Source organism: Vanessa tameamea, chromosome 25 (genome assembly GCF_037043105.1).
Source record: "Vanessa tameamea isolate UH-Manoa-2023 chromosome 25, ilVanTame1 primary haplotype, whole genome shotgun sequence".
Lineage (NCBI taxonomy): Eukaryota > Metazoa > Arthropoda > Insecta > Lepidoptera > Nymphalidae > Vanessa > Vanessa tameamea.
This window is the reverse complement of record NC_087333.1, coordinates 4,712,321-4,733,970: the sequence shown is the minus strand read 5'-3', so window position 1 is coordinate 4,733,970 and position 21,650 is coordinate 4,712,321. Positions and strand designations below refer to the sequence as shown.

Below are 21,650 nucleotides of genomic sequence, written 5' to 3'. Positions count from 1 at the left end.
CAATTTGAATTCTTGCTAGACAGCGCGTCTTGAATCTTTTATGAGTTGAATATTATTCTTTTTTTGTTAAAAAATACTTTACCACGAGATCTTGATCCGTCATACGGCGTAACGGTTTTTTTGTATTCACCGTGCGTTGAGATCTAAGCGGAATAAATGTATTAGGTACATATAAGGACATTTAATCACATTTTTAAAATGAATATTTACGAAGGAGAAGGAGGATTATGATTAAAGAAAATACATATCATACTTGTCACAATGTGTAGAACATGTGTTTAAGAGTCTCAAAAATCCTGGAAGAGCGAATTTTAACATTGTCGTCTCTTGTGCCAGCAGTTTAATCAACGGTATTGGATCTTTCTTCATTTCAGACAAATTGCATATAGTGTTCTAAAAAATAAACATTTCAGGTTTGAAAATATAGTTTAAGATTTTGATATATTTAATCCATTGGCTCAATTTAATTTTATATTTTAAGTATATAACTTTAATACTACATAGAAAATGTACTGCCACGCTGACTGTATGTATGTGCTTATTAAGATTTTTTATTTTTTTTCTGCATTAGGTAGATTTATTTACGAGGCTTAGGTACAAAATTAATAATTATTGGTAAAATAGCTATGTTTCTGAAAACTCATGTCTCTCGAGAGCCAAGGCATGTGCTGCTTAAATTGATAAAGTAATATAAAATAGTGTAGGGTTGAAAATTATATATCAAACATTTCTGTACACTACTGTATCTGTCTATCTACTTTAGTCTAGTGCTACCGTGAGAACCTGGACTAGTTTAAAAATAAATGTCAGGCCTCGAGATCAGCGATTTTTAAAGTCCGTTCAAAGGAAACCCAGGTTTTTTAATATCAGATTAATCGCCAGATACGATATTTACGAGAATCTCATATCAGTATTAAATTATATGTTTTTAAATGTAAACATTTTATATATTAGAATTTGTACAAAATAAACAATGCAAAAATAAATTAATTAAGTGTTTCATGGCCTCTAGTGTTTTTACCTCTGTAAGATCTTCTATGTCAACTGTTTTCATTTCGAGCGATGTGACGAGGCTCTTAGTGATTATTTCACTTTGCACACTAACAAGTTTAACACATTGCTTGTAAGCTGTTTTGTTGTATTTACAATTTTTCTCTATCGATGTCGTTCCTTTGGTTACCTGTGAGAAAACGAGATATATTCTAGAGTAAAATGTAAACTTTACCTTCTGAATGAATGAAATTTATATCTGAATGATTGAAAATGAAGCCAATGAATTTCCAAAATAATGAACTTATTTTTAATTATTATTTAATGAATAGTATAATAATAAAGTGCTTAAACGACATGACTTAATGTTACAAATACCCAAAATATAAAGCACAAAGGCACATATTATATGGATCAATTCATTATTTCTATTCCGATTAAACAAAAGTAATGTTAATCATTTTTGACCACCAAACCACAGAAATAGTATAAAATTGTTTTTAATGCCTAACAGTTTTTTTGTCTTTGATTCGTTTGCATAACAATGTCTAATGTCTAACTCCGGCTTGTTACTAAGAATTTCATGATCCTAAAATACTTTTTTATGGCTTCGTCCTGTTTTTAAACCAGGACCTTAGATTTTTCAGCCTAGACACTCCAACCGATAATAATAACGGATAATCTAGTTAATAGTTATTGTTACATTTAAATAAATTATATTTAGTCTATTAACGCTCACGAGTTCAATCAACTGTATAATTTCCGCAATTACCTCTTTAATGTCTCGCAGAAGTGACATAGCATCTCTTTTATATGTTTCGAACAAGTTCAGTATGAGATCTTTGGTAAAAAGGATAATATCTCTCTGCGTTGGCACTTCATAGGAACCAATGTTTGAAGGCTGTTCTTCGAAGCAGGTTTTATTCGAAATATGTTTCTTTTTGTTATCAGACTTGGTGGTATGTAAATACTTTAATGTAGTTGGTGCGCTCTAAAAATAAATATAAAAATATTTTTTAAGCAGGTTGAACTTTCACTGGCTACATTTAAAAGCAGATATAACCAGATTAATCTAGATTAAACCACTATTGTTGGTAAAGCTGTTTTTTTTCGATTCTTTGTTTAGATCACTGCAAATATATGATGCTCTAAAGTTATCATGCATTTGGTTAAGCGAGTTCGCATATATTAGACACACGCACGCGGCCTTTGTGTGTGACACATGATTCGAAGTCTAAGCAAATATTTAGAAACATTATTCCACAAAGTAATGAACGCAAACGTGGTGCAATGCAACTTAATTGACTCCTCAGACGTAAAAATAAAAACGGATAGAAAAATGTATTCGCTATTTGCGTTCTTTGTCATAGTCGTGCAAATGACGCAAATATAATCAATAGCTCCTAGAGTTTACGCATTGTCGTGTTCGGACAAATATTCATCAACATGCTACGTTTTATACGAGCTTGGTGTATGTCGTTAGTGCTAATCTGCCTAGTGACACTTGGTAAGTGATCGTTTATCCGATCAGGAATACTTTATAGCGCGCTGTGTGTTGCCGTTTCAATTTGTCACTAAGCATTTGCTGTTTACACGGTTAGTGATCGACAAGTGCTTAGTGAATCGTGTTGAGGTGACTGACTTGCCACTAAGTAAATAGGATCGACTTCTCTTCATCTTGCACTGGTATTTTCACTAATATTAAGCACTTATTTAATAATATGTAATATTAGGCACATAAAAAAATACAAATGAAAGATATCTACACTAAAGGCACGGATAATACGAGTATGTCTGTGGAGATAATCGGTACAGCGGTTTAAGCCTGAAGAGGTAAACGACAGATTAACTTTTAAGAGAATATATCGAAGTTGATATATACGCTGGATTAGTTCTTGATTTTTTTAATATGAATAATGACATGAAATAAATGTTTTTTTGGCTTTTTGTTGTGCCAAAAAGGCAATTAAAAAAAAAATTGTTGAATGTCATGTGACAGATTTGAAATAATGAGATGCGATACACACAATTATCCAATAACTTACTGTACTTGTAGTTAAACTTAACGAGCTTGTACTTAAAATTGGACTGGATTTTATTTCCGTAACATTTTGTCGATTTGTCGTTGTTGTGTCTGTTGTAGCCGTGCTATCATAAATACCGACGTCGAAGCCTTGAAATAATTGATAGTTGGTGAAACAATATCCACGTCTCAATTCAAAATAGATAATCAGCAGATCTGTTAAACCATTTTATATTATTCTTAAGATGATAAAACTTATATTCACTTGTAGCTCATTTGCAACGTTTTAAATTGAGATAAATTTAATTTTAAAGTTAATTCCGAACAGTACCAGCTACCAGGGCCGGCTTTAACCATATAGGAGCTCCGGGCTGGACATTTGACATTCGACGCCCTTTTATAGTCGGCCTGGGAAGGTTAAAGACGGCTCTTAGAAAACATGGAAAGACCTTTCGAGCGTAATTGCAGTTTGGTTGAGGACTAAAGGTTTGCGTAGAGTATTGACGTATGTAGGACGGGAGGCATGAGACTCCTAACCTCGGCGTCCTCTCAAATTTGGTGCCGTAGGTCCTCGAACAATCGCGCCATCTTCCTAACGCCAGCACTACCAGCTCCGATAGGGCAACGTTTCTAAAGCTAAACCCCCTAGTGGTCAATAAATCATTTTTTGAGTGGGAGGCTAGGTAGCGAACATTAAGAAAACTACACTACTAATGTAACTGATCACATAGTAACGTACATTCATATTAAAAAACTAAAACACAATCTTATATTTCCGCACACACTTGAAATAATGTAATTAGGACACCTTGTTCACACGCTATCGTACAATGTGAAACTAGTACGAGGACTATGACTATGTCGGTATTTCATGTCCATATCGTGGCAGAGATTTTATCGAATAGCAGATATGAAAATTATACAATGATTTTATTATGGCTTTATTCAAGTAACAGAGAATTTCATTACGTGCTTATTGTAGTAAAATAACAATAATAATAATAGAAAAATTTACATTCTAAGAAATTGAGTCAATACTAACAAAGGGCTGCCAGACCCTCTTGAGATATTCCACCGTCAAACAGCAATATTTATTATTGTTGTATTACGGTAGAAGTAAGTGAGTAAGTAAGTGAGCCAGAGTTATTACACATTAGCAGGATTGTGAAAGACGATATGGCTAAAAAGAATGTTACTTGTAAGATAACGTCAGGCAGAGAAATATGGAAGACATGCTGCACCGACCTCAAATAAAATTCGGATAAGGGTAGGAGGATGATGACATTAGCAGGACCGGATTAACCATATCATGTATTTATCAATTTTATTCGTAATAAGGATATTTTTTCTATATTACGAAGATATGCCATCATCATTTTCAAATAAGAGAAATATTTATCTTTAACAATATCATTAACAATGACTTTTAAAACTTTATTTCCTATTTTTTTATTATGGCAAGCGCAACCAGCGGATGCGGGGCCTCTAAGAAATCTACACTGGCATGTGGACGCAGCCCTGCACGTTAGGATATTAGTTCGTTAGTGGAGATCTTCACCCAGGAAGATAAAAACGTGCGCCATTATGGATATCGAGATAACATTACTTGAACCTACTATTTTTCTAATTCTCATTGGGAACATGCACGAATAATTATGATTGAAATTATATTAATAAACTAACTATAAATAATAACTCACATGTATATATTTTGTCTCTGGTCATAATGCATTTGAATTTCATAGCTGTAGAGATGTTAGCATTAGCCGGTCTTGTGGAAATCCGTGGCGAATCAAAGGAGGCACGCTTTGCGGTATAACATGGTTACAATAAATCTAGCACCTTTGACTACTTGTATTACGTGTGCCAATAGAAAAAATATTCTTAAATAGTTATATTTTTTATGTGTTAGGAACTACATTACAGTTCAAGCTGTCAGCACTAAGAGACAAATCAATGCACATTTTGTTGTATGCCGTTTTATCTATTATAATTACAAAATAATATTCAACGGCTTTACTTATAAATGTTATTTAGATAAATAATCCTGTATTCTTCTTTCGAATGTGAAATCATTTATGAAGGAATGATATGTCAGTATTTAACTAGTGATAGGGCTTTGTTTGTCTACCAACAAACAGCAGTACTCAGTATTGTTGAGTACCGGTTTGAAGGGTGAGTGAGCCAGTGTTACTACAGGCACAAGGAACATAACATCTTAGTTCACAAGGTTGGTGGCGCATTAGCGATGTAAGGAATGGTTAATATTTCTTACAGCGCCATTGTCTATGGGCGGTGGTAACCACTCACCATCAGGTGGCCCATTTGCTCGTCCGTCAACCATACCATAAAAAAAAATCCCTGTTAATCGACATTTATAAGTACATCCGTTATTTTTTTAAATAATGACACAATTTTTTTCTAATAAATATGATTGGAGCGATACGTATCAAGGAGCTGCGTTATACGTAGCAATAGTTTATAAGAGTTTAGTCAACATCGCTCAGAACTTGATAAACTCTTGGTGATTATGTACTTTTGTAATTCAGCGGTTCCAAGTAATTTTAACCTACGTATCTAATATATTATATTAATTTTTATAAAGGTATATTTTTAATTATTTTTTGATAAAATATTTTATATTACAAAGATTATTGAAATTAATACGTATACACGTACGTAAACTTCAAAGTATTTTTTTTATGATTTGGACCGGTGTTTTGTTTCAAAGGTTTAACGGGTATATAATAGTATCAGTTTACTTAATTATAACATAAAAAGATGATAAATTAATTGGTCATCTGATATATTTAACATACATATTAATTTTGTGTGTCTGTACAAGCACGGCACGAAACGAAATTTTGTTCGAAAAATAAATGTCACTGAGTTTCTTTTGAAGACTTGCATTGATAGATTAAATCAAAAAGGAGATGTAACGCTTGTGTATTTAAGTTTTGACTTTGACTTTGTCTAACTAATGATAAGAGGTTAATTAGCGCGCCAAACGGCTCTTTTATTTATATTTCGTTTTTAATTACATTTTCGTGCTTTGCTTTAAAAAAAAACTAGGTTGAACGCAAATTTGTACTTCCAAACATTGAGATCAAAATTTTCACGATATTAATTGTTTTTAAAAGATTGGGTTGTCTATGTGATTTGATTAGTGATTCATTTAGTGTACTAAAACGTACTTTTAAATAAGTAGGTGGACGGGCGCCTTATGTTAAGTGGTCACCACCGCCCATAGACATTGGCGCTGTTAGAAATATTAACCATCCCTTACTTCGCCAATGCGTTACCAACCTTAGGAACTAAGAGGTTATGTCCCTTATGCCTGTAGTTACACTGACTCACTCACACTTCAAACTGGAATACAACAATACAAAGTATTGCTGCTTAGCAGCAGAATATCTGATGAGTGGGTGGTACCTATCCAGACGGGTTTGCACAAAGCCCTACCACCGAGTAGGAGTCACGTGTGGTGTGTGTGCTGATGTATGCGCAAGTTTTCCTCCAAACATGAACAAGAGATCAATTAAAACACCAAATCTTACAACTGAATATCTTCGTATTGTATTTTCTTTACATCTAAAATCTTACCTTAACATGTTTACATACATAACATAATCAGCCTGTAAATTTCCCACTGCTGGGCTAAGGCCTCCTCTCCCGTTGAGGAGAAGGTATGGAGCATATTCCACCACGCTGCTCCAATGCGGATTGGTGGAATACACGTGGCAGAATTTCGTTGAAATTAGACACATGCAGGTTTCCTCACGATGTTTTCCTTCACCGCCGAGCCCGAGATGAATTATAAACAAATTAAGCACTTGTAAATTCAGTGGTGCCTGCCTGGGTTTGAACCCGAAATCATCGGTTAAGATGCACGCGTTCTAACCACTGGGCCATCTCGGCATCATAACATGTTTAATTTACGTAAATGAAACAAGTATCTAACAGCAATTAACATTGGTATGATACTTATAATAGGTACTATAACTTATTAGGAAATATTGGAATCGATTTCACTTATAATTATTTTAAATTATTAAGCAGTGTAAATATATAAAATAATAAATACCTATTCACAGTTTAAATAATAGCCGAGAGTAACTGTATACGCTGCGTTGATAGATCGTGAGAACGACAGTTTTAGTAAATAATAGCTTAACAGTACTAATGCGAAATTTATAGAGATATGTTGGTCAAATGATTTAGGAATATAAACAAAGGCAGACTATAGCTGCCTTAGGCCTATGACAGGTTCCCTGTACGTCACGAAAGATTAAAGAATAAACTATTTGATGTTATAATAACAATCAATAATTACAATAATACTTTTAATGATTCAAAAAAATTTAGTAAAAATCAACTAAAACTACTTACTATGAATCAAAAATAGCATGTCCGAAGCACCCTAACTTCGCGCCAAAAAGTAAACCCAAGCCGCTTTGACAGGCGATCGCGGGCTTTTTTTTTTAATGTACGTAGTACGCTACAAGGTATTAATGCATTAGGCGGAACTGTCATACTTGTTAAAACTCGCCACTAGATGGCGTTGCAGCATACCAACTTTAATTGGTATGCATATAAGATACTCCCGGGTTTTTCAAATACATTTTTTTCGTGTTAATCTATTTCTGAATATGCGACATAATTTCTTACTTGACGTTTATAAATAATTACCATAGCAACGCTGTTGTTTATTAAATCTTTACAATATTCAACAGCAATACAATTGCTACATTTCCAGCATTAAAACACCAGCTTATTACTATATAAAAATGGACAAACCCCTTAGTAAAGATGATATAGCAGCTATGGAGAACCAGCTGAAGGAAAGCGTGGAAAAGGATCGACATTATTGGAGGGTGAACGATGTCAAATGCGACGCTATTCATACAGCGAAGACGTATGAAGAATTTGCGTAAGGCAATTACTAAATTTGTAACGATGTAGAAGCAGTTTTTATTAAGAATAGGTAGGCAGACAAGTATGGGCCTGATTCAGAGTGTTCACCTCAGCCCATAGACATCTTTTATGCCTTCAAACCAGAATGAAGAATACTCAAAAATCTAAATTAAAATATATTTTATACAAGTAGGTTTTTACAAGTACTTTTGAATCGTCATTTAACAAACTATATTAAGTGATGCTACCACCGGTTTCGAATGCAGATGCTACGGAGAAGAACCGGTAAGAAACTCAGACAAGGACATACTCTATATTGCTATTTTTCGCTTACATTCTAAGGTTCCAATTATTATATCATATATAATATACGTTTTATACATTTTATAACACATTTTCAGGGATCGAGTGGCCGCTGCTCATTTACGGCCACTGGACAAAAGCGATTTCTCAAAAAAAGCTAAAAAGAGTTGGAATCAATACGCCACCAACGACACGGATTCAAAAGAATAATTGTGATTTAATAAAAATATAATTAATGATCAATAGTTTTTATATTACAAATCCAACAAATAAACCTAAAAATTTGATAATCGTATCTTCAATTAAACATACTGTTGTAATTATTTTGGTTAATATCACTATTTAATCTTGATGTGCCGTTCCAAATGCAGATGAATATTTCACGAATGAGATTGATCGGTGCGGTCGAACGGTAATTAATTTCAACAGCAACCAACCAATCAGCAATGGCCATAATATGTCTACCTTGCTAATATCCAATCATTTCAAAGACGGCTTAGTTGACAGTGTATGTTACTTCATGCTGCGGTTTCTTTTTTTTAAAGTTTTTACAAAATCATTTAATTTCTGTTCTTAGGATTTGACATGAGAATGATTATTTCTATCTTTGTATGTAAGCTTTCTCTCTTTGGATGATAGAATCGTCGATCATTGCGATCCATTGGAACTAGAGGTTTATCGTACCAACCATATCTAAAATAAATTCCAAAAAATTTTTAGATTTACTGCTTACAATTATTTAAAAAAAAATACTTATGTAAAATATATTTCGATTTTTAAATGGATTAGTTAATGACTACATTTAGCTTTGGAAGGCACGGAAAAATACAATTTTTTTTAAGAGAGGTCAAGATCATGACTGTCTTCAGCTGTGTAAGTTATCCATCAGACTAAATATATAGTAGGTTAAAAATGGAGGATATGCACAATATACGAACACTTGATTCTCGGTGGCCGGCGAGGGGTACTTGCTATGCGGACCCTTAGCCCTTGTCTGAGCAACGTTATGATGGTAGTTATCAACTTTCTCAGTTTGTTCCTTCGATTCTGCTTTTAACTCGTCATGGGCCGCATAAAATTTACCAGTTACCGGAATTGCTGAGGAGGGAAATATATCATTATAGTTATATAATGTCATGAAAAGCTGAGTAATTTTCTCATCGTGTAGACTCTTGCTAATCAGCCGAAATCCAAGAATCCATTTTCAATCTCCTTCATGTTATATCTTTCGTTGTAAATTATGTGTATTATCATCCGAATTTCATTTACTTATAAATCTTTTAATCGGTACTACAGTTAAACTGGGTTAAAATCGATTATTTAACCCTGTAAGAACTGGAACGTTATCAGACGAATTTTCGAAAATGATATTACAACTGTCTTGTACTCTTAAGCAGAAGACTAAATACCGTATTCCATATTTCTAAAACGACGAACTTTTATAAATAATGTCATCCTATATCACCCCCAAATGGGTGATATATAGGATATAGATGAATTTTGAAAAATCCTGTCTAATGATCTACGTTCCATAAGGAATTTCGATGCAAAATTTCATAATCAAATCCAAAATCCAAACATAGTTTATTCAAGTAGGTATTGTGTATTGTATTGTATAAATTATTTAACCGTGAAGCTAAACCCGCTTCTACCGAAAAGAACTGGCAAAGGCCCTCCAGTTTAACCTGTACGTAGTGTGTCAGTTATTTTAAAATTTGTGTAAGTATATTGATAACTGTCATGTACTTACATCCGAAATTGGGCCTGTATATTTTATAGTTACGGAAGTGTTTCACTTCTCTGTATATCATCTCATTTAACATATGAATATCTATCGCCATCCGAGTCCCAAAAGTACATTTTACGTCTCTACCCATTTTCTACAAATATTTAAAGAAGTAACGTATTTTTGTAACTTAACTAATAATAAATAATTTATATTTCTTGATTAATATACATACTTTACAAAAACTGTTACTTTTTTTTCAATAAATATGATATGGTCGAATGAATGGTGTTTAGATTTGGTTGTGACGCTGAAATTAAAACGCAAAAATTTAAACAATCCTGGAAAAAAATCCTTGTTATTATTAACAATGAACTTTATTGATATAAATTGCGAAAAATGTGTAAAGGAGAAATATAACAGCGTAAGACGTAATGATTATTCAAAAATTTTGATTTGACATAGTTTTGTCATTTGTCAAGTTTGTCATTGATTAATATATCTTTAATATATGTTATGTTTATGTAATATATCTTTGTTATAATATAACACTAGTTCAGTGTAATACTTTTTTATTGATATGTAAAAATAGTCGAGTTGCCGCTTAAATATTTTTTTCCTGTTCTATATCTGTTAGATGACAAATGAAACAAAATATAGATCCAGGAAACTCAATTGTCATTTTGAATGATGAATAATATAACATAATAACTTATTATAGCACTATTTAAAGAACTATTAACGCCATCTATTAACAACAAAATAAAGTAACTGTTTTATTCAAATTAATATTATATTTATTTATGTTGTTGTAGGTATAAATTTGTTATAGATATTTAGTGTCTGTAATCAACAGGTGAGGTAATTTTAATGGCTGTGTAATTAGCTTAGTTGCTCGCTGGGGAACAGATTAGTGTTAGATGAGAATGGATTTACCACAGATTACCTATAGTTAAAGCTGACTAGATTAAGCTTTTGATATATAATTTGCAATTAAGGAATCTTAAGCCTTGCGTTATTTTCATTTATCTGTGGAAACAATTATTATGTTTGAACTTGCTTAATTATTAAAAAAAACATTGAGCTATTTAAAATAAATTCACATATAATTCAACTTTTTATACTTTTTTTAAATATAAGTTAATATATATTTAGTTAATACAATGATCACATGAAACAATCAATATTTCTGCTATCAGCTATATGCTTGTGATTATCAAAAGAAATGGTTATTGATTATATTATATGTATTAAATAAGGCTTAACAACTAGAGTACATACACAAATTCAATCACTAAAATAACATTAAAAAAAATATTTTTTGTATATTATTCTAACTTAAGAGCAAGTACAATATTATATACCTAAGTATGCAGATATTTTTAAGGATTAAATATTAGAAGGTATTACTGATACTATAACTTGGATTTATATATTTTTTTACAATGTATTTAAGAGACAAAATATTAAAATGTATATATAATAATAACACGTATTAATAATATAACAATAAATTTCTTTGCATTTTTTGAAACGTTAAAAAAAAAATTGTCCTCCAAAACAGGTAAGCAATAGACGCGTATAAAAATGTAATAAATGAAGTCCTTCCAATGAAGATCCTTGGGAGGAATTTAAAAACGCTCCGTTCGGTATATCTGCCATTCTTGACGCGACCGCGACGCGCGTGAAGCACTTTAGGATTGTACCTTGGTGATTAGATGAGCGGTTTCCGTAGCGGCAAGCAATAAAAACAAAGCACTTAATCGGCTCAAGTTTTCGTTTTTAAATGTTTATAGATCATTTTAATAAAATTTCGTACGTCTACGCTTGAAATGCAATTAAAACTATTTAAATTTAGAAAATCCGAAATTGCACGAATATTAGCGCTAATTGAATAGAAAAAAAATTCCCATCCATTCTACTTATTTCCAAATCTCAAAAAAATCGAATACATATAGAGATTTACAGTACAAGTATTTTGATTTATTTATTAATCATAATTAAATTTAATTGAATACGATAGCCATTCGCAATAGAGTACGTAAAAATAATTTATTAAGTTTATTCAATCAGTGATTTTTGTCACAAGTAACTGAGTTTTCTATGAGTTCAATGTCCATGATTCAAATCGTTGGTAACTTTCGACAATAGTACCTACAATAGTACGTATGTAGTGTATTTGAACATTTTAATATTGAGGATGAAACAATGCTCTCCTAGAAATTTTACTTACATGTCGTCTTATAACTATTTGGGCTATTTATATCTATATAATTAACAATATTATTTACAGAAGATTTTTAAGGGTGTAAAAACGCTTCCGCTTTTAATGTGTGCGAAGTCAAACGAGAATTCCGATCGCCTATCGCATCGCACCAATATTGCGGGCATCCATGAAATCGACATCTACCGAGACAACTATTTCATAAGGCGTATAATTGAAATATCCTCAAACGAGGGGGTCGTTCCTAATGGGGGTAGGACGCGGCCATATTGTTGATCAGAAATAAAAAGAGAAAATTGATTGTTGATAATTTATGTATATTGTTGATGATGACTTGAAACCTATTTAATTGAAAAACTGTTTTAATTACTTTACAAATAAATACAAAACATACGTTATATTACTTTTAATCTCGAAAATACTACTATAGTCAAGAAATAGAGATGTATATCTCTATAGAAGTAAATGCTTATACGGTCGACCGCTGCTATTAAAACATTCCCACGCTTTAGAATCGTATTATGTAATAATTATACGTGAACAGCTTATAGGAGACAGAAATAGATTCGTGAACGACAAATAACATAGCTATCGAAATGTACAGAAGTGAAACAAGTATTAGATATGTCACGTGATCAAAGACAGACGAATATTAATGATAGAAATCGATTCAAATTGAATGCTTTTGACTAAACCCCTTGTTTAGTTCAGTTTATATTTTAAATATTATTTATATTAAATTATAATGTAAATACTTTCTGGAAATGTAGAATAGAGTAAATTACTATTAAATTCGCGAAACTAGTTTCTATATTCCATCGCCAAGAGGAGTGCAGCAAAACAAATAACTTTGACATTGAACCGGCGCGACAACATTGGACGAGATTTTGAATAATCTATTACATTATTACAGATTCGCAAAAAAAATTGCGAAGTTAATGTCGCAACTTTGGAAGTAAAGTTAAAGTGGATATATACAGTGAAGTCAAATAGTGTTTTATTACATCTAAATATTTTATATTAATCAAGAACTGTCCGTAGAACATAATATATCAGAGCTAAAAGCAAATAGTATGCAATGAGCAAATGTAAATCTATGATCTGTGTATCTTTACTCCTTGTTCGATTGGAACGAAATTTATTTAAAAAACAGGAAACAAAGCTGGTTTTTATGATAAAGTGGCTCTTTGATCTTTTATTAGCGAAAATTAGCGTTATAAAATAACTTATTTTTCAAATATCAGCTGTGTAGACTCAGAAGGCTGTACGTTGATAGTCAGACATGAAAAACATATTTTTTTTTATTCTCATTTTAAGAACTGAGTCAATATGATGACTATGTAGTTCTCGTAAGGTTTATATAAAACAAAAACTAAACTATCACTAACTTAAAACTGATTAATTCTATGATTCATAATATTGCGCATCATCTTATACATCCTTTTTGCTGCTGCGGATGTTGGATTAGTCAAAACGATGTTCTCGAATCCCAACGTTCCGTCTGGCACCTCACTTCGGACACACTCTGTTAATATGTGATACAGATCTTCTTCAAAACCCGGGCCGTCAGGGCAATTGGGGGAGGGTACTTTTTTTAAGTAAAAATGCAAATTTATTTAACGGCATATAAGAGAAACGATTATAGCCGTGCTCGTAGCGTTATGGCATATAAGTAATTTTTGTTTTTTTTTAAATTAATGGGCTATATTACGCACAATATATTAGATCCAGCAGATCCAACCTAACCTAAGGATCGAGGAGAAGATCGCATTGAAACAAACAAATATAAAACCTTTTCAGGTTCATAAATTGGTATTGATTATAATAATATATTAATTGCATTTAATAATAATTAAATCAGGTGAGTTTTAAGTGTTTGTTATTCAAATTAAATCCATTATGCCGTCGCCCTTAGGGTGGTGTACGCAGGGGGTTGCTAGGTTAGGGAGACAATGCAGAGTTTAATGAGCACCTGTAGCGGGAACAGGTGGTAAGCACTGTCTGTGATTATTCATACAATTTACACTACCATCTCAACGCAGATTGATTTTGTAATTTGATCTTGAATAGATCTAGCGCATAATTCGATTAAGCTTCATTATGTATATTTGTTTATATAACTATGTAATTGTATTTATATAAGCTAAAACTTGTAATGCTAATAATTCTGCACTTTACTTTTAACTTTAATTTAAATATTTGCTCATTACTGCTATGAATTCTGCTCTTTGCTTAATGTTTGCAGAGTAATTTGGGTTCATAAACTAATGTATTAATTAATTAAATTAAAGTACTGAGTATGATTTCTACATTTTATAAGCACATGTATGTCTTCTATTTCTTAGAAGACGAAAGCGCCGAACTACTGTTACGTATTTAAAAAAGTGTTTACAAAGAAACTTATAACATGTTAAGCATTTACAAAGACAGATAAGTTTTACTTTAAAATTCAAGAATATTGTTTTTTTTTTAAGTCACTTCAACTGAATGAAACAAAATTGGGATATGACATGTAATGTAAAATATTTTCTTACGACATATGTTGTAGGAAAATATTTTTAATACAACCGCATTGTTAACTTAAAACATTCTTATAAGGGCACATTCTTTAAAAATATATTATATATAATATATAATATTGACTGTATTTTTAGTTTAGTTTCTTGCCGGTTCTTCTCGGTAGAATCTACATTCCGAACCGGTGGTAACTTTACTTTAAATAGTTTGTTAAATGACGATTCAAAAGTGTTTGTAAAAGCCTACTTGAATAAAGTATATTTTGATTTGATTTGAATAATATAATTGAAAATAATTATTTTCTATGTGGCTTTTAACGCAGGTCATAGTACTATAGTGCATGAATGGGTGCGCAAACGCAGTTGCCTCATAATGCGATGAGACGGTAAATACTCACAACCGGAGAGAGTTCAGGCGCGCTTTACGCGCTTTTCGAGACACGGGATTGTACAAACTTCCAAATTCCAGAACCCGGACTGTTACTGAGAATTTTTCGATAAGAAAAATCCAATAAAGTTCGGCCCGAACTGAAGCAAGCCTGTCTGCTAAGGGACAAAACTTCTTAACTATATTATATATGGGATGATGCGGTTAGTATTTCTTACAGCGCTAATGTCTATGGGTCGTTTTAAACAACCATCAGGTGGCATTTTCCGCGCCACATATATTATATCTATATTAATAATTTCGTTCAGGTCTACGATAGACCCGATGAAAACTTAATCACAATTATAAATAGATAAGAAATAATAATTTTTTAGTCGACAACATATAGCCGTAACATTCGTATAATCGAGATATTTCGCTTTTAAATCCATGAAATTCAATGACATAACATGTCAACGGGCAACCATGTTTGACGTTTACGGGTGCATTCAGAAAGTGTGTTTAAAATAATAATCTTGTGCTGGGGTACGGTAGCTGTTTTATCCGAGCGAAGCCGGTTTTTCATCTATTAAAAGAATAATTGTTGTGTAATGCTTCTTATTAGCAATAGTTATTGCAAATTAATATATAGCATAGCAAAATTTACTGGTTTATATTATTTTTGTAACATTGTATTGTTTGTTTACCGAATAAGAATGAATAAATATATCCTATTCAAATGGTCTATTAATTTTAGTAGTAGATTAGTTATAGCTAGTGTCTATGGTGTCTCAGTATCGGCAATTTAATAAATGTACAGAAGTATATGATCTGTACGATACTGAGTAAGACTTCCTTTACGTTAAACCTGTCCGTGAACTTTGCACAGAGGCACAAAACCACATTTAACCACCTACTGATTTTCGGATGACGTCATTTGAATGCGTTACATTTTGCAGTGCTACGTTACGCGTTATTTTCACGAGTAACGAGGAATATCCAAATACATATTTTGGGCAGGTACCAAAAGGAAACTTTGAAGATTAATTATATATAAATATAAGCGAATATAAATATAAATATTCGCCTAGTCACAACGGTTCCAGTTAACTGCGTTAAGGATTTCAAAAGCGTACAACTGTGTGCGCAAACACAGGGGCACTCTGCAATATTTATTTGTTTTTTTTTTATGATATAGGTAGGCGGACGGACAAATAGGCCACCTGATGTTGAGTGGTCGCCACCGCCCATAGACAATGACGCTATAAGAAATATTAACCATTCCTCACACCGCCAATGCGCCACCAACCTTGGGAATTGTTATGTCCCTAGTGCCTGTAGTTACACTGGCTCACTCACCCTTCAAACCGGAATACAACAATTTTGTGCTGTTTAGCGGTAGAATATCTGATGAGTGGGTGGTATATACCCAGAAGGGCTGGCATAAAGCCCTACCACCAATATATATACATTCACTTCAAACAGAAAATCCAAAGACACTATTCCGAATCGACCGGAGAAGTCAGGAACAGGGATATGAACGGCTCTTTACACTTTACGACGCACTAGAGCATAAACATTCACAATTTCCAAACTTCTGGCGGCTACTGAAATGTAATGCCAAAATCAAATACAATTCCAAAATATTTTATTCAACTAAAATTTTAAGTAAAGAGTTTTTGATTCGTCAATATTTCAACTCTACCGCCATTTCGAAAAGTGACGTTAAGCGAGAAGAAACAATGAGTTTAGTATCTATAATTACTGTTCTTCAGTCGAGCGTTAGAAGACGAGCTCAAATTCAAGGAACTCTATCCGTAAGGTATAATTTTACCAAGGAATACATTTTTGGATTAATTGCGTCTTAACTGAATACATTTTTATGTGTATTTGAGTCAGCCACGAGACGTATGAAGCAGTTAATAAATGAAGTTACGTTTCAACTAACATTATTACGGTCGTTGGAAGTAAAAACAAATGAAGCGCGTCTTCTGTCATGTATACCATATTAAGCAACAAATTAGTAAAAACTCTTTGGTTAAGAAACGTTAAATACAAACGTTACTCACTCATTAGTTGTAAGAGTTTTGTGTATGGGTAAATACATTATATATTTTACCTCCAAGCAGTAATATTTAGTATTGTTCTGTTCCGATTTGAATGGTGATTAAGCTAGTGTCATAACATCTCAGTATATCCTTTGGAGACGCATTGGTTATGTAAGAAATTATTAAAATCTCATGTCTATGGGCAAAAATAAATAATTATTTAAGACTATCACACAAGAAATCTGAAAAAAAAAATCTCGTTGAGTTTCTTTCACCGGTTTTTTTTCAGGTGGTAGATTTTTGACGATCAATAATAAAATGTGATTCTTCTATTTTGAATAAAGATATTTGAATTTGAATTTCGAGTGGTGACCATTTACCATCAGGTGACCCATTATCCGTCCGCATAAGAAAGAACGTTCGAAATTCGACCTTGAGCTTTATTTTCATCTAACAAAAATGTTCACATAAAAAGATCATCAATAATTAGGTTCGTAATTGTGATCAAAGTAATTGATACCATTAGCGCAATCTTAAATCCTTTTGAATTTCATCTCCCAACGTAAATTACATCCTATAAATTAGATTCCTGTAATTTATATTAATAATGGGAGCGTTTTCAAGCCTGTTCCCTTAAATTAAAGAGCGTACGTAAATATTTAGATTTTTTATCTGTGTTTTTATGTCCAGATGTGTCTATCTTATGGCTTTTAAAAATTCAGCATAGATCCATGAGATATGTACGATCAGTATAGAGAAACTCTTGAGTTTTTTGCCGGTTTTTCTCGGTAGAATCTACTTTCCGAAACGATGGTAGCTTTTCATTTCAACGCTGTATCATGAAGATTCAAAAGTGCTTTTATGAGTCTACTTGAATAAAGAATATTTTCATTTGATATATACGAGCGGCAGTGTCTGTCATCACCGAGAAGATGAGAAGATTAATTAATAAATTGAGATTAAGCCGATTAGTCTAAAGGGTGCGTATCCATATTTAAACCGACAAGCGACAATCCACTCTTACTTTTATAGAACTCTCTATAAATATAAACTATTAACTTTTGATCTACCACCTACTTAGAGGCATGTAATTATATAAATAAATAAATTCTTATATACTTACTTCATTCACATAATTACATGCCATCGTTTTAAACAGTCATCTTATTAATTAATACAAGTTTTTGTAATATAGCCGTTAATTCCGCAAACGATCCTTACAATAACAAAGGTTTTTTTACGTCGTAATGGCTAATGGCTCTGATGGTAAGTGGACACCACTACCACTATAAAGATATTGGTACTTTTAACATTGGAAACAAAGGGGTTATGTGCCTTGTGCCTCCAATTATACTGGCTCACTAACCCAACAAGTTAGACCACAATAATATGCTGTGTGTGGTACCTAAGGATTTAAATTATAACGGTTTATGATGTTTCATTATGCTTAGAAGGAAATGGATCTTGTTGTAGCTCGGGGCATCATTCCTAATGTTAATTTGGGGTTTAAATTATACCAGAATTTTTTTCACTCATTTTAGAAGTATTTGGGGAACGTATTACTGAAATGTGTTATTTTTATCGTTATTGTAAAATAAAAGTAGATATATTTTCACCAAAAATTTTAATAGTAAAATATGTGTTTTTTCAACAGTTTTGAAAAAGGTTTTCAGGTTTGAGTCATGAAAATCACGCTTGCCACGCATAAAATTATTAAAATTATAAACATATATATAACTTAATATGGTATAAACTTAATATAGTTATTAATCGTTTTCTTAAATTTAAGTTGAGAATCAGCGAATACATCGATGTTTAAACAATACAATACAATTCGATGTATGTTATTGGTTTAGTGTTTTTTTAGGTAGGTATTACAAAACATGTCTTTTATTAATATAACATTAAATTATTATTGGCATCAATTGAATATTTACTGATATAGTAATATGTGGAAACTTCTTTGATTTTATTTTGTTTAGGTAAAAATTAATTACCTTCTTACAAATAATTAATGATTTTTATTTATATCATTCAAATGGTGAACCATTTGAATGATCAACTTCAGCTTTTCGCGAACTCTAATATAAAGTATAATCAGCAAAAAAGTATCTTTTTTACCATTTTTATTGCTGACCGCACTATTTTAATTTTTATAAATCTGATCATAATTGTTTTCAAATTAATAGAAAACGTTTTAAACCGTTTTCCTGTAACAATAAAGGTAGCTTACAAGCTTACAATGTACGAAAATGTAGTTTTAACTGCTGATTTACTGGCTAAATTATGAGGTCAGTTGCCAGTTCATGACTTAAAGGCCCTTCTCAAACTTATATGCCCGTGTTTATGCTATCGTGCCCCGGAAAACACAAATCGTGGGTTCGTTGGTCATTCTGACCCCTGGTTTACGTGGTCATATCTGAATGTCATCCACCAGACTAAGTTTTAAGCAATTATTAAATTCTATATTGTAATTGTCAAATTCATCCTTGATAATAAGCAACATTATATCCACTTGGAAAACGTGTTTGTACCACCTGAGGGCGAAATTAAACGATACTGCGTAAGATGACGATTCGCTAAGGGGGCCAACAATTACTGAAACGAATTTCTATTAAAAAGTGCTAAAAATACAAAATCGCACTCACTCACTCTCTTTCACAATAAAATAATTCTAAGACTCAAATCAACATTTATAGCATTTATAATTCACATTTGTGGCATTGTTATTATTTTTCATTTTCGTTCTTTATAATTTGCACTCGGGGCGGGTCACGAGTTCTTTCAATCAAACGTATCAACACTTTTGATACTTGGTACGAATTCGACACGTTCGGAAAGAGTTCATGCGTAAGACCAAAGGTTGGACTACGGTCTGCTACTGAGAATATCTCATCAACAAGATGGCATCTAAATAGCTCCACCTGGATCTTTAGGATCTGCAGCCTTATAAACTAGCTTCGAGTCTACGGAATAAGTCAATGTGTGTATAATTATTAGGTATAGATTACTAATTAAGGCACTTTCAGGTTTTTTTCAATTTACATTTCATAATTGAACAAATATTAGGTGTCTCACTGTATAAACTTCGTAGGTTTTGCGCAGACGGATATCTTCACTCATAATTTATTCTACCGCTAAACATCAAATATTTGTATTACTGGTTTTCATTTGAAAGGTAACAACGGACCTTCCGTCTTAGATGTAATGGGTGACGGCGCAAAGATGGAGTATGTAAATTCCACTGTTTATGGATGAGAGTTACAATGCTGTCCATTTTATTGTCCGTGTTCCTAAAAAAAAGAAATAGAAGAGACTGACAATCGAGAGACTATAGACTAACAGCCTGTAAATGTCCCACTATTGGGATAAGGTATGAGAGACTTTACTCTTAATATTTGGAGATCATCCCACAACGTTTTAGAACGGATTCTACAGAATTTATCACGGGGAATGTTCCGAGGAATTGTTCGGATCAATCCCGGCTGCTGAATTTCACCTGCGGACATCTCGTCAAAATTCCAAATATCACCCGCACCACCTAGATGTTCGAAAATCCACAACAGCGCGATTTTTAAGACATTTTCTGCCTCGCACAACCACTCTGTGGAACCAGCTTTCGCTGGCGGTTTTTCCGAACCGATACGACTTGGGACCTTCAAGAAAAGAGCGTACTCCTTCCTGAAAGGCAGGCAACGCACCTGCAAGCCCCCCGGTGTTGCAGATGTCCATGGGCGCTGGTAGTCACTTTCCATCAGGTGAGCCTCCTGCTCGTTTGCCACCTCTAACATAAAAAAAACGGAACCCTAAGAACTTATAACACATATGAAAAGTTTTCCTAGAATTCCATATGCCCTACATAAAATAAATTTGTTATTCATAGAAAATTAATTCATAGCAGAGCTTTATCTTTTCATTTCAACGTTAGATTCAGCAAATCTTTAAGGTCAACATTCTCGCAACGAGAATCAGGTAAGTCGGCATTCGAATTCAATGTGATATAGAAGTGAAAGAACAGAGTTCAAGTTAAATATTCGAGATTAAATTTTCACAGATGACATTTTCTAATATGTTTCTGGTATTTGTTAGCTATTTCTCAATATACTTCTCTGATAGATTGGATTTTTTTTAATAAAGTTAAGGTGAAATAGTCAAACTCAAATTAAAATTAATAAACTACAGGCAGGCACTTTGCTTGTTTCCGAACCGTTGGTAGACTTTTGCCACTTAATAAGCACATGGTATCTAATGGTTTTTATGGTCTTCTTTCCTAACTAAAATTATGTGATTGAAAGTGAGTTTGCGTTTTCATGACTTAACTAACCAAATGCATCAAATTTTGAATACACGTTCGTTGTAATTTTTACAAAAACTGCGGGTAAAAACTATTATTAAATAAAGATTTTGACTATGATTACAACCTCCGTGCAGACTTTGTTCCATATAATTCTACGTAAACGTTTCCGTAGCGATTACTGCTTAAATAGTTTGATGTAATGTACATAGTTTTAAGCTACACTTTCCACTGTTACAGTTGTA

The 21,650-nt window shown here is 32.6% G+C and overlaps 3 protein-coding genes across 3 annotated transcripts in view; 1 reads left to right on the top strand and 2 right to left on the bottom strand.

Annotated features, from left to right (window-relative positions):
- Positions 1-21,650, bottom strand: part of LOC113403119 (dystrobrevin beta) — a 170,224-nt gene that overhangs the window by 28,500 nt on the left and 120,074 nt on the right. The window lies entirely within an intron of this gene.
- On the bottom strand, positions 45-4,831 carry LOC135194149 (uncharacterized). Its single transcript, XM_064219023.1, has 6 exons — positions 4,714-4,831; positions 3,036-3,229; positions 1,763-1,981; positions 1,022-1,180; positions 254-393; positions 45-143 (listed from the first exon to the last, which is right to left on the bottom strand). Exons 1-6 carry the CDS (start codon positions 4,754-4,756, stop codon positions 53-55), a joined length of 846 nt encoding a protein of 281 aa, XP_064075093.1. The 5' UTR covers positions 4,757-4,831; the 3' UTR covers positions 45-52.
- On the top strand, positions 7,717-8,463 carry LOC113403156 (coiled-coil domain-containing protein 103). Its single transcript, XM_026643624.2, has 2 exons — positions 7,717-7,943; positions 8,329-8,463. The coding sequence occupies exons 1-2, from the start codon at positions 7,801-7,803 to the stop codon at positions 8,438-8,440; spliced, it is 255 nt and encodes an 84-aa protein (XP_026499409.2). The 5' UTR covers positions 7,717-7,800; the 3' UTR covers positions 8,441-8,463.

What these genes read in the sequence shown, in the direction of transcription:
- LOC135194149 (XM_064219023.1), bottom strand. Translation starts at nt 4,756, where the DNA reads ATGAAATTCAAATGCATTATGACCAGAGACAAAATATATACAT. An exon ending in ACATAGAAGATCTTACAGAG is followed by an intron (nt 394 to 1,021) that starts GTAAAAACACTA and finishes TTTATTTTTTAG; the next exon opens with AACACTATATGCAATTTGTC. An exon ending in TGTTCTACACATTGTGACAA is followed by an intron (nt 144 to 253) that starts GTATGATATGTA and finishes TATTCCGCTTAG; the next exon opens with ATCTCAACGCACGGTGAATA.
- LOC113403156 (XM_026643624.2), top strand. Translation starts at nt 7,801, where the DNA reads ATGGACAAACCCCTTAGTAAAGATGATATAGCAGCTATGGAGAACCAG. An exon ending in AAGACGTATGAAGAATTTGC is followed by an intron (nt 7,944 to 8,328) that starts GTAAGGCAATTA and finishes ACACATTTTCAG; the next exon opens with GGATCGAGTGGCCGCTGCTC.